This window comes from Temnothorax longispinosus, chromosome 5, assembly GCF_030848805.1.
Source record: "Temnothorax longispinosus isolate EJ_2023e chromosome 5, Tlon_JGU_v1, whole genome shotgun sequence".
Lineage (NCBI taxonomy): Eukaryota > Metazoa > Arthropoda > Insecta > Hymenoptera > Formicidae > Temnothorax > Temnothorax longispinosus.
Genome location: NC_092362.1, coordinates 3061128 through 3074884, shown reverse-complemented (window position 1 = coordinate 3074884; position 13757 = coordinate 3061128). Strand labels below are relative to the sequence as shown.

At 37.4% G+C, this 13757-nt stretch overlaps 2 protein-coding genes across 4 annotated transcripts in view; one reads left to right on the top strand and one right to left on the bottom strand.

Annotated features, from left to right (window-relative positions):
* Nucleotides 1-13757, bottom strand: part of Cad99c (cadherin 99C) — a 110483-nt gene that overhangs the window by 22847 nt on the left and 73879 nt on the right. For both annotated transcript variants that reach the window (XM_071779957.1, XM_071779958.1), the window contains 4 exons: nt 13073-13148; nt 6811-6876; nt 4772-4953; nt 2687-2809 (listed from right to left, as the gene is read on the bottom strand). In XM_071779957.1, the coding sequence (XP_071636058.1) occupies nt 2687-2809; nt 4772-4953; nt 6811-6876; nt 13073-13148 (447 nt within the window). The remainder of the gene's footprint in view (nt 1-2686; nt 2810-4771; nt 4954-6810; nt 6877-13072; nt 13149-13757) is intronic.
* LOC139814007 (uncharacterized protein C15orf61 homolog) overlaps nt 1-13757 on the top strand; it is an 82209-nt gene that overhangs the window by 23810 nt on the left and 44642 nt on the right. The window lies entirely within an intron of this gene.

The window sequence follows — 13757 nt, the reverse complement described above, 5'->3', positions numbered from 1 at the left end:
ATGCACCGAGGCGAGATGAAAACCGCAGCTTTCCTTCCGCGCCTCCAGCTGCGATGAGAAATTGCCCGGGCGATATATGTTATATTCCGCCGCGCGGAATCGAGCGGGATTAAATTTATGCGGCGCGCTTTACGCAGTTTCAGGGGGATTCTGGTTAATTGAAGGCCGCCGGGGTCAGACACAAGCCCCCGGTCGTCGGGTTAAATAATTCGACCGGGAAAACACGCCGAGTTGGAACAGGCCGAGCAGGTTGTTGGCGCAACGTAGGTACGCGCGCAAGAGGATCTATACAGGATATACAGGGCGAGACCTCGCTGGGGATTACGCGAAAATAATTCAACGGCTTTTTGCACGCAGCGAAAGCCACGCGCGTTTCCGATTAATCCAGTAAGATAAGTCGGCGACTACCGTGCGACGCGACCGGAAAGTATAAGGTATTCTCGTTTATAATGCGCAATCAGCTCTTCCTGCTTGCTTTACGCCGATATTGGTTACATCTTCGCTTATCTAACGGGACCAGGAACCTCCTTCGAAATACTGCACTTAACCCGCGTATCTATCTCAAAAATAGTTCTTTTACGATGAAAATCGCCACGGCTACGTAAAATGGCTACGAATTCCGTACATTATATAGTAAACGGAACGATAAAACCGAGTTTCTCTCATACACGTTTTTAAAAAGTAATCCAACATCTTTAATTTCAACTGCAGTAAATGTAATGTAGGAGTAACAGCAATGAACGAAATATATTCATATGGGACTTGAAAGCTAGAGAGGAGAGTTAATTAGCATGTCCTCAAGATTAAAAATAAGCCAACCATAATGACGTTCCCACGGAAACAGTTCAAACATATAATAATCCTGGTCGTTAGCTACGGCTACGAAGTAGCGAGGAAGTCGTCGCCCCTCGTTTACTTAGCAACGTGGCTAATTTCCACGAGCTTTTTGACTGGTTGCTAAACGAGCGGAGGTAAGAAAGCGAAGGTGGACCGTTTCCGGCGCTCGCAATCATTTTTGCTATCCCAAGAGCGATTATCACCGTTTGTTCTCGCGAGTGTCCTCGCGACAGTACCGGTTTTACCCGCTCTCACTGCGGATTAATTAGCTCGAGCGCGAGCCGACGATCTCGATCTCGATCTCCCCGCGCGAGGAACTCCCGCGATTCCGCAATTATGCACGGCAGGTGGAGCAAAGGTTGCGCTCTCGCCGAGCACATATTTCGCCAGTTTCCACGGTAAGAACCAAGACAAAAGCTTCGTTAATTAGACGATAATCCGGAGCAAGTTAAGATTCTCTTCGGCAAAATCGTCTCAATGCGATCCTGTATTCCAATAACAATTTATATTTTATTTAACTAAATGAAAAGAAGATCGGGATGGGGAATCGGAAGACTATACGAAGATTTAATTTTTGGAAAAGCTTATAGCATGATTTATTCTTCTTGCATTCAATTATCCTTTTAGATCTATTCAATATGCCATGTGAAACGTCCGGCACCAAAAGGCGCGCGTCATTCTCAGCATAACGGATCACGGATGCAAAAGAGGAAAAGATTATCGCGGCTCTGACCGACCATCGAGGGCCGTCGATTTCCCGCCGCGCTACGTTACGAATAGTTCTCGTCCACTTAGCGACGTGACGAATCATCTACTTTCTTCGAAGACGCACGCTGACTCGACGATGGTGCGGGATAATAGAGCGCCCACACTCGCGCGTCGATGACTAGCATTCGACACACTTTTAATTTCTATAAAAATTCCGTCACACGTGGAAAACGTCCGGCGCCTCGACGAAAGTCGCGACGCGACGCGAAGCACGATCGAGAAATCGACGACCGCGTTCGCGATGCATGGAGGAGAAAATGACTTGTCGACAGCGCAATTCTAACTTCTCATCGCAACCGCTATTATTTTTCGACGCAGTCCTATAGTAATTTCAATAGCAATGTTCGTCCTACACAATTCCACTCAATTAACGTTCATCTTGCCGGAATATAATTATCGAACTTTCGCACAGCGTTAACTGCAGTCTTTTATCCGTCCATCATATTTAGACGCATAATTATACAACACGCATCCCGCATTATAAGTATAAATTTCCAACTACGCGTGCATGCCCGTACAACGTAGCGCGACTCATTATAAGTATAAATTTACTCCAGCGCAACGCATGCCGTGAATTACCGCGTTATGCCCGCATTTTCGCGCTCGGTGTTCTATTACTTCCTTAACACAAAATGCATTTTCCAGTCACCGGCAGCGCCCAATCTCGCAGCATCTCGCCCGTTTTATTACAAGCGTGAGGAACACAGTGTCGACAGAACACGGAGAAAATTTTATAGTAAATATTACTATGGTGTCGCACTAGCTGCGGACCATCGAAGAATTTCAAGTTAAAATACAAGAATTATTGTTTTAAAAACGATTAAATAACGTAATTTTTACCATAAACATAGTAATTTAACTTAAAATTCCTCGATGGTCCGCAGCTAGTGCGACACCATAGTAATATTTACTATAAAATTTTCTCCGTGAAGAACTATTGATTGAAGTTAATTACGCGACTCGGAAGATAATTGAGCGGTGTTTTATGGTTAGCACAGATATATTCCATTACGAGATAAAAATGAAGATGATGAAAAACTAGGTTTCTTTATGGGGAAAAAAGGTTCGTCTAAGTTCTTACCTCCGGCACAGTAGTCTCATACGGCGTGTTAATGAATTTCGGTGCATTGTCGTTAATGTCGGACACTCTCACAATCACCGGAATTGTCCGCTTCTTGTTGGTCAACTTCACCGTGCAACTCAACTGAAAAACGAATGAACATTCTTGTCGGAGAGTAAACATAAAAATTTGACAACGTTCTCGACGTCCATATAACGCTAGATGCCACTAAACTGTTACTAAAGGAAAATTTGATAAGAAGGATTTTAATAAAGGATATTAGAGGATTTATATACATATAAAGAAAGTTAATAAACTAAAAAGTATTGCTGCGATAAGATAAGATAATTATTATGTAACTACACTAACTTTTACAGAATTAGAAATTAAGTAATCCTTATTATTAAACACCTGTATTTAATATTTAAGAGCGGTAAAGTGTGAAAAACTATTTCTGAAACGACCGACGTTCCTTCGACCGAGTGAAATAATAAATTAATTAGTCTCACTCAGATTAGTCTATTTTGATCAATTTAATTACTATTCGCAGTAGATTTCTATAAATTAATCGAAATGCACTCCGCACTTCTGCTTCGATCGAACTTAATCTCTGTATCTATCTGCACATTTCTCGGTCTCATTAGATCTTATCCACCCGTTTGATCAGTATACGGGTTCTTGAAGTGTTCGATGCGGTACTCTAGACCTTTCACATTCCTCGCCCGCGATAGTGTCATAAGGCACAATGTGCATGTACCTACAGTTTCGCGGATGCCGAACGAGTCGACGGAGAGAACGGCGTCTTCGAATCGCGAGCGTAGTAATCAGCGAGCAAATTATTTTCGTATAATTTATGTAATGAATACGTAAACTAATAAACTAATAAACTATTAACTAATAAACTAATAAACTAATAAACAATAAAGTATTAATGAATAAACTAATAAATATTTAAAAGAATATTTATTTAATACAAGAGGCATTTCTATTTTAAAAAGAAATAAACTGTTCCTTTACTTCTAAAAAATAAGAAAAAATATATTCTTGTATATAAGCGAATTATTTATAAGAAAAAATGTTTCGTAAAAATCAACTTAGTTTCTAAAGAACAAAGTCATACTTCTTATATTTAAATTTTGTAGAAATAAAACTATATTAACTATTAACTGCTGCGCGATTTAACAACAAATGCAGAAAATTGTTGTGGATTTTGTAACTTCCTTTGAATGTTCTCGACAAGCTGCCAGCTTCCGCTTTCGCAGTGAGTTTGCAGCTCGTTGACGGCGAAGAAAATAATAAAACATTTTACTGGCAGACAAGAGATCCTCTTCCGAGAAGCAGAGGAAGTTTTTGCGTGCAAAAGGAACGGCATCGTTCTTAAAAGTGCTAGATACTCGTGAGGTGAATTAGACGTTTAGACGTTTAATGGTCAGTATAAAAAGGAAAAATTCACTTGAAAGGAACCGAACAATACGATTTTTTGCAGCTGTGAAGACTATAACTCAAGAAATATTGACACCTTGGTAGTGAAAGCTATTATTATTATGCCTTCTAATATTTGTAGTTGAGAGGAATGATGATGATACATCTTTCTCTGTAAGTTGCTTCTATCTCTCTGCAGTATTTTCATCCTCGTTATTATAACACGTATTATCTTTCGTTATATGTACGTTCGTTTGAAAGTCACAATAATGGGAGCATTCCATTTACTTGATCGCACAATGTAATTCGTCCAATTTCTTAGATGTAGATTCAAAAGCAATCTCGCACGCAAAATAGTGGATTAATGTCAGGATTATCGTCGTAATAAATGCCGTTTCGTGTATAAATTACTGTGCATAAATACAAGTATGAGAAAGCACATACATATTAAATCTGAACTACAAGTGATCTCGTTCTTCGAGGATTGGAATCTAAGAAGATATGCATATAGAGAGAATGTAGCGCTACCGTTATAATAATCCGCGTAACAATCTTTTAATGTTTGTTCCACTTTTAAGCCTTACGAAACCGCAACGGGGTTATAGCCTATTACGGCGAATCCTATTACAAATTAAATATGTCAAGCAGATTCTTGTAATCTTGCAAGATTAAGATTGTTTTTACCTGAAAGACCACGTGCGAGAGATTTTCGTCGTCTCTGTCCAACGGCTCGAGAAGCTGCAGTTTCTTGCCGTTCAGCTTGAAAAGAGGAATTTTCCTTCCAGGGAAGATAAGCTCCAGCATAGTCTCGTTATAGGGATCGCCGGACACCGGAAGCTCTTCCGGCACGGTTTTCTGATCGATCGCTGAAAAAGGATAACCGGCGAAAGCGATTACCGTCGGGCACAACGATTTATCTTATATCTGGGGCATCGAATAAATGGAAGTTTCAATAAACTGGAAATATACCAAACTCCGCGCGACAATATATTCTCGATCGTTTGTTTACGTCAAGTAAACAATAATACATTTTATGGTTATGGAGAATTGCAATTTATAAATTGCCAATGAGATTGAAAATTATCAACGAGAGCAAAAATTAAAATTTTTAATTAATGTATCCTGTGCAAAAGAAATTATGAATAAGCCAATCATGAAACACGATAACGATGATATGAATAGCCATTTCGAGAAAATCGTTTTATTACTTGTATAATACCACTTCCTCTCTCGAGCGAAGATCAACCCGTCTTCATTCTCTGTAATGAATGCTATCTTGGTGGGCTGATATGTTGATCGGGCAATATCTCATTACTGAAAGCCAATACAATTTAATTGCAACGTATTGACTATTTTACTTTTCGACTATTCCTTTTCTCTAATTTTCGTCGTCATTCTTCATCGTTGTAATTACTGTTGTTTTTTTTTACCGAGAACTAATTAAGCTTTCTATTGCTATACTGTCAGACGTCGTCTCTTGAAATGAATTTAGCACAGCGTCGCTTTTTATATAACTTTGAGTCTCGGAGATTTTCTGATTAAATTAAATTTGCTTTTCGCAAATCTTCATTTCAATGGATTCAGAGAGTTTTAGCATCTTATTTCTATATATATATAGATTTTTTCTTTTTAGACCCCAAGATTCTCTGTGTAAAGGTCTACATTGTTTAATAAAATGCAGATTACTTTGTAGCGTGTGCGACAACATCGAATGGTTGTTGCCGTGAAAACGAAAATATATATAAATGTCGAAGGTAAATAGAAACGCTAATTGCATTAACTGCTTTTAAAGAACAGTTTAAATTAACTGATATGAATATAATAAATCCGAGTGACGGATAAAGATTAAATTCTATTCCACTTTTATTCCCTCTAGTTTCTTTTTGCACAGAATATGACAATCATTTCAAGACTTAATGCATTATGATGGAATGCATTTATTATTCATTCGTTCAAGATACAATAACGAAGCCATTTCTCCGTCAAAATAGAGCCGCCGACAATGTCGTCGTGCATTATACATACGGCGGAGAAAGCGAGTCACTCCGATCCTCGCAACGGATCGGAACATGATTTCCTCGAGAATACTAGGAGTTGACGTGTGGATTCTGCTCGAGAGTTATCAGTCAGCTCGACCGATCCGCCAAACGTAATTTCCGCATAATGAGATGCCGGAATTGTGACATTCGGTACACGATCTCAAAACTAAATCCGCTGACTCGGGAAACGATCTATTTGCGAATGTAAACGCGAAACCTTCGAGACCGCGTTCAACACGACCAATGCGATATGAACCGAAGCTGAGATCGAATCAGCTATATATCAGTTGGCAAGTGAGGCACAATTTACGATGTGGAAAAATATAATGACTCGAATATAGGAGAATAATAGATGTTACTCGTAGAAATCAGTACAAAACTTTTCCCACGATGAAAAGATACACGTATGCCTCATTGCGTTACGGAACAAGCTGACATAAAAAGAATTACTGAATAATATTACGATCAAACAAATAATAAAATAGTCATGGAAAGATGTAGAAAATATCAAGAAATAGAGATGTATACTACTTATATGACAGGGTTTTGTTTCTCAGTTGTAATCTATTATATTCAATTGTATTTCTAAAAATTAATACTTTCAAATAAGAATACGTATGGATTTAATTAATGAAAATGTTTAATGTACGATAAATTTAAATAATTTACACAAAGCACACTTACCATTTCCTCTGCTTTCTTCTATATCGAGGATGATATTCGATTGTCCTGCTTCCACCTCGCATAAACCTGAAATATAAAACATACGAAGATTATAAAAAAATTAACGAGGTTTTAGATTATTTACACTATGCACAACCCTATGTTTAACCCTACATTATTTGCGTGATATTTTTTAACGTAATTACTTGCGTGGGGTGTATTTTGCATCTCAACATTTATATCTCAATTTTCATTGTTCTCTCTTTGATGACTTACAGTTAAATAAAAATTGATAATATTCTATATATCTTTTAGATAAAGATATAGTACAAAAGTTCTTCTTTAATTATAAAAGAATTTGCGCAGCAAATTAATTAATAAAAAAAGTTTTGTTCTGTGAACTCAGATTTCAAAAGCTGAGGTGTACTTTCTATATATTTCTATCCCACACAAGAAATGTAGGTTAATTAAATTCTGAGCTAAACAGCAGCCTTTATTTGCTTTATACTTATTATAGCAAAATGGTAATTAATTAATTAAATTAATTTGATTAATATTGGCAGAGAAAAGTAGTATTTTAATATCGTAAGTGTATGCTATTATTTTTTAAGATAATATTTTCGTATTATAATATATAAAACAATTTTACTTTAATAAAAGGTCTCCCATTAATTTCATAAAAGCTTCGATTGCTATTACTATTTACTAATGTTTTTCATTACAGTATGTATGCATACATTGAGGTTTTATTTTATAACGACTCAAAAAGAGATTTATTTTGTACTTATAATATAAAATATTATATATAAATCGAAATATATATGTGTGTGTGAGTGTATGAAGACTGACAACATAATGCTCTAATAGTTGTTCAAAGATAATAATAACTCTAATGACATCTATTACTTGTAATTATGTATTTGCGTGATCATGGCATCTGTACAGTAAATATATGAACTGTTTTTCACGGTGTCGCGGACTTTGAAACATTTATAGTTCGTTCAACTAGCAAGGGCAATCAGCCGAGCAATAGAGCGAACCGTTACGGCTACATATTTCTACGATAAGAATAATATATCGTTTTTTGTGGCGTGTACGAACAGCGAGTACTCTAATTTTGTTAACGTGCTAGTAAAACCGAGCAATAAAAATGATTGATTGTCTCTCGTACAACGAGCAACCGCCCAAAGAATTTGCTCGCAGATGGCAAATGGAAAATATATAATATATATTAACGTGTCATTTTATTTAGCGAGATATATTTAATGTAAAAAAATATAAAAAATATTAAAAACCGGCATCCAGTTAAGAAAAGATCCTCTGTGTGCGACTTCTGGAAAATTTCGTGGATTTCACTCGCAGATAAAGCTACTTCTCGTCCGTATGCTCGCAGTTATGACATCCTATCGAGATCAGTACGCAACTGATGCGCAATTTCCGCGTGTCATTAATTCTGCGAGCTCATCAGCACGCCCGCGCTCTCTCAGACAGGTGCGAGAAATCCGCATGGCCGGAAACGTGACGCGCAAAACGCTCGCAACAGGAGGGAAGATTCCTCGACGAGTAGTATACGCCAGCTGTTACGAAAGGGACCGGTCGACGACCGATTTTTGTCACGGGATCTTGCAAACCGGATGAATTAATCGGATTGCACGTTAACGAACACGAGGGCCTAATTACTGACACGATGCCATTACCGATGCATATGTGGGTTCGTTATGTTGCAAAATGATTTGCAACGTAACATGATAGTCCTACGTTTTAAACGCACCTCCCGCTCTTTCCTGACTTAATATCCTTGTCACGGTAGTTAAGTTAAGCGAAGGAACGATATTACGACGTTACAACAATTTCTTTACAAGTTAAATTACAAGAATTAAAGATAAAATTATTTCTCATGTCATTACTGTCTTATCTTATCTTATTAGAAATCTTCGATTTAAACAAACGGTAAAAACTTGTGTTATAATGCAAAATAATAACCATAAAAAGCGAGTGTAAATTATTATATGGTGTCCGATATGCGGAAAATGCGTAAGCGCGAAGGAGCAACAGGTCGCCGCGTCACTTTTAACGCGCGAAGCTGACCACGCGAATTCTCTGCGCGATCTGAGATGTGTTCCCGTTGCATTCACGTTTCATTTGCGAAACGTCACGGATATCGAATTGTAATGTAGGATGCGGATCTATTTTTCTGCTGTCGCAACATAATCACACATCACACAAGCGTCACGTGCGACATAGAAAATGTCGTATAAAGTGCCACGCGATCGTTATATTCTAGTGATCGTTATATTAACGCAAGCTTTCGCGATATTTTCATCAGATATATATGAATGCCACGAGAAGCAGCAATGAAGAATAAAAAGAGAGTATACAAGAAGGTCATAGGGCAACAGCAAAATAACCCTTAGGTGAATATTTCATAATCTATTTTATTACTCATTACTGGAGAAAATAATTACTTATTATTAAATTATTTGCAATTAAAAAGTAATACGGCGTGATCTGGCTGTATAATCGGCTCAGATATTTATTTACTTTTCATCAAATTATATTTCAATTTGACCAATTTTCTAAATATAATTTCACAATTGTATCAATCTTTAATATTTCAAAGCAAATGCATCTGACTTGTATAAGCTGATCAAAATGTCCCTCCTCCCCCCGCACGATTTAACCGTAAGGATCGAAACGAGGGGAGGGTCTAAATTTTAAATCAATTACGTTTCGTCTTGCGTCTTGCTCAATGACTTGCTTATCTGACGATGACTATTTCTTAAAGAATGTTCGAGTTCAAATGCGACCCAGCGTCACGGATTATTCGATTTGAAAGTAATTTGTCTCTATCGCTTTGCGCAGAGCACAGTGTAGTACACGCGAATGTTGTTTCGCGTACTAATGTTGTTTCGTGTGACTTACATAACGGAATACGTGGATAATTAGTTTTGCGGTCGATCGCGATATTGCCTCGTGAGTGTGCAAGGAAACATGAGAGGCTTGAAAGACGTATAACATTAAGTTCGTCAAACATCAGGAGTGTCGTATCGGTGAGTGCATTTCTCTTTTAGCTTAAGGTATAAAGATAATGGATCTGTGAATATTACATTTAGATATAAAATTCCACAGATCCATTGCCTCGAAATGGATGGGCTATAGGACAAAGTAATATAAATGTTTAATCCTGGAACACGTGTAACTATCTATCGATCCATTGTGCATGCGAGAATGCACACAAACAGAGCTAAGAGAATGAAGCTTGTTATTATCGACGTATTATTGATCGATTTGGTCATTTACTTGCACATCTAAATGTTATTACGCAACAGAATAATAATAGCTAGAAACATGAATTGTTTATAATTTTATTCCTGCAAATTTTACGCTCATCTGCCGGTGATAAAATTAGCAGTAGAAAGAGTCTTTCTCCTTTCGTACGTACTTGGCTGGAAGCCAAGATGGATATAGAGCGGCAAAAGATAAGTCCAATCTGGCCTGAGTTGGCAAAGATTGCAAAAATTCTTGACTAGCGATTTTTGGAATCGCTATGCGACGAAATAAACAACAACAATCTTCTTCAGTTTAATTAAAAAAGTTTTTAATCAAAATGGTTTTGCTCAAATTTTTTTCAATATAGAGAATAGAAACAAAAATAATAATATTTCACAATTATATAGATATATATATATAATATATTTAAATAAATTTATTTAAAATAACACGAGCAATTATGAATTTAATTTATTTCTAATAAGTTAATTTTAATTTAAGTATTTATTGCCGAATTCATATTAATAGTTTAATTTTACACATATTATTTAAAATGAAATAAAACTATGTAATATTATATTTTATCATAGAAGTGCGCCAAATTTTAATATAGATCAGAATTTATATCAGTTTTATATATCAATTACACTAAAATACTTAGTAGAATTCATGTCAGCTTTTGACCTTTATATCATTATTTACATAGAAGATAGCATTTATAACAGTTACAATTAATCAACGTATTTAATCAACTAAAATCCAAAATTTGGATAGATAACACCTAATAGTTCACACGATCTCTTTGCTCAATATCACAAGTTTTCGCATATCGTCGTTCGTCACATTGCGAAATCGAGCTAGCCATTTACACACGAACATTCGTCATCGTCTGGCTAGTCACGCGCAACATTCCCTGCCGAGCCCTCGTAAAGTCCCCCCTCCCCTCGCGTAAATCTTTCGTGACAGCGGGCCACTACCAGGGAACCCCGATCATTTCTTCCCGCATAGAAAGTGATCGCGGCATTAGAAAGTGCATACTGCAAGAGAACGAAAGACATCGTGTTGATTGCGACCCATATTTCCCATCCGCCCGCGAACAACGTATCCTATAGCTGTTCTACAAAGGTTCTAAGTGACCCATTAACCAACAGGCAATCGCATCTAAAACACACCTTTGCCGCAGTTCACGATCTCGTGTAATTTGCCAGCGACGTTTCCTTATACGCAGATTATTGGCTTTCAAGCTGAATTCAGCGCATTGTTTAGTCAAAACTTCTGCAAGCAGTCGCTTAAATCACGAACGTACAACGTAATACGCATTGAAATAAAAATTGATATCTGGCAGCGTGCGATTAACGATAGCTTGATGGCTATAAAGCAACCCGTGTATATATACACGATCAAGTTCGGTCGTGGGAATCGATACTGAAAGTCACAGGCGGTGCCCCCGTCGGTCGGAAACTTTTTTTTCTTCTTCTCAATTTAATGCCAAATCCATTACTGAGAAAATTCTACTCTGGTGTGTGCGCACTTATTGGAAAAAGTTTCGCACCATCTGGATTTCCGCGAGGCCGTATGTGGGTATCGCCTTACGTAAAAGGGGAACAATCTGTAAAGTGTAAACTAAAATGGAAGTTAACAGCTGACTCGCTTAATATAGAACGGTAAAATGTAACATCTGGAATAAAATAATATTTAAAGTGCGCGGATACGTGACTATTACATTTTACACGAGTGATGTAAAAAGCGTAAGCTTACCATTTTCCAGAGAATATGGACCTATTATCCCGAAACGAACAGACGTATAGGACAATGCAGGAAGCGATCGTTCGCTAATTAGTAGGTAGGTATAGGCTTTTCATGTTGCCAAACGCATAAAGTACCACCTTCGGTCCGCGATGAATCACGTTTCTTCATTTCGCGTTAAACCGTCGCTTTAGAACGCCGCGAGAGAACCGCGCCTATATCTCTCGTCTACGGACAACGCGAATTATCGGCGTCGGAATGTACATTTTATCCCGCTAAGCCGTCTACACACCATTCTCTATCGCGCGCGCACACCTTCTCTCTATCTACATATGTATAGCCGTTCGTTGCGCTCGCCACGGCTTACGCCGAGTTTATCGATTCCTCCGTGGATTATCCGTAAAGCTTGCATTTAATATTCTTCTTTCGTTTTACGATCGTAAAGTGAAAAAAATAAGGGAAGTCGAAGCGTAAGAAACGAGAGTTGCGTCGACGTACTCGCGAGACGCGCGGATGATTACGCTATATATAAAGCTTAATTACGTAACGGCGGTAAATCAAATGTAGTTGAGAAGCATGAATAATGCGGGCTCGCGATTCGACGTATTGATATAATACAGGATGTAGATCGCTCTCGCGCGGTACGACAGTTAAAAGCCATCGGGGTAGAGAGCTCACACCTCCGCACGTGCCGTCGATCCGCACGCGCGTTTATGCCCAGCGACAACGATAAAACAGAGCTTGCACCATCAACCGTGACATAAGTAATTGGCAATCAGCTGAGATAGATTTACGCGTGTGGGAAGCCACACGGTCCGACCGTGATTGACTTTTACACGCGAGTCGTTTTACTTCATTTTATTTCCGCTTGCTCTTTCTCGCCAGCCGCGAGGGAACGTTTCTTCGAGCAGACATCTTTGTAGAATTTTTAGAAACAATTTTCGATTACGTCATTAACCCTTTGCTATTCTATGTTCAATGCGACATAATAGTTTGAGGCAGCTTATCGCATAATTCTTCAAATATTTAATTTTAAATCTGATTATAATCGGTAAACTATATTTTTGACATTTAAATAAATTCTTCCAAAAATTCTTTAGATAATAAAAAGTCTTTGATTCATGTTAGACCAGTCGATTAAATAAAATTGAGAACAAAATACTTGATTTTCGTTTATTTGCGAAAAATAGTTTCAAATTGCAAGAAGTTAAAAAATATTTTCAGCAATAATAAGAAAAATAATCAATTAATTGCAGTGATTACTTACCGACTTTAGAATGGACGCCCCGAAGATGTAAAATCACGCACAGCAAACACCAAAACCAGCGCGTCATTGTTGTTGTCTAAAAAGAAAAGACAATATCACTATATAAAAATTAACTGCAATATTATTAATATTTCAATTACAATGCGCATGTAATTGGGCAAATCGTAAATTGCTAGATCGTGAAGAGACTCGCGCGTAATCAGCACGTCATGAGAGCAATCTCTAGAGAGATTATATTCATAAGCCATGCTTTTAACTGCCATCTTTTGATCTTTAAGCTTTAAGTAGCAGCCTCTTTACTGAAACATCGTGAAGCACGAAACACTTTTTGCCATAAACTCGCGGTCGCGAATTATGCAACCCGTTTTAGCGCAGAACTGATAACAAGTGACGTCTTTAAACGCGCGTTGCATAATCTGTTAGCTCTGAAGAATTGCTGCAGATAAAATAAAACTTTCCTTAATTAAACTTTTTTCCATCGTTAAGTTACTTCTGAATCTTGGAAGTAATTCGAGGAAGATCAAGATGGGATAAAACCTTGATTCTTACTTGAAAATTTTTCAAATTACGTAATAATTTATATATATATATATATATATATATATATATATATATATATATATATATACTTTTACAATTAACATATCTCACATGCGTTACATTTTCGATGAGCAAAGGCTACTCA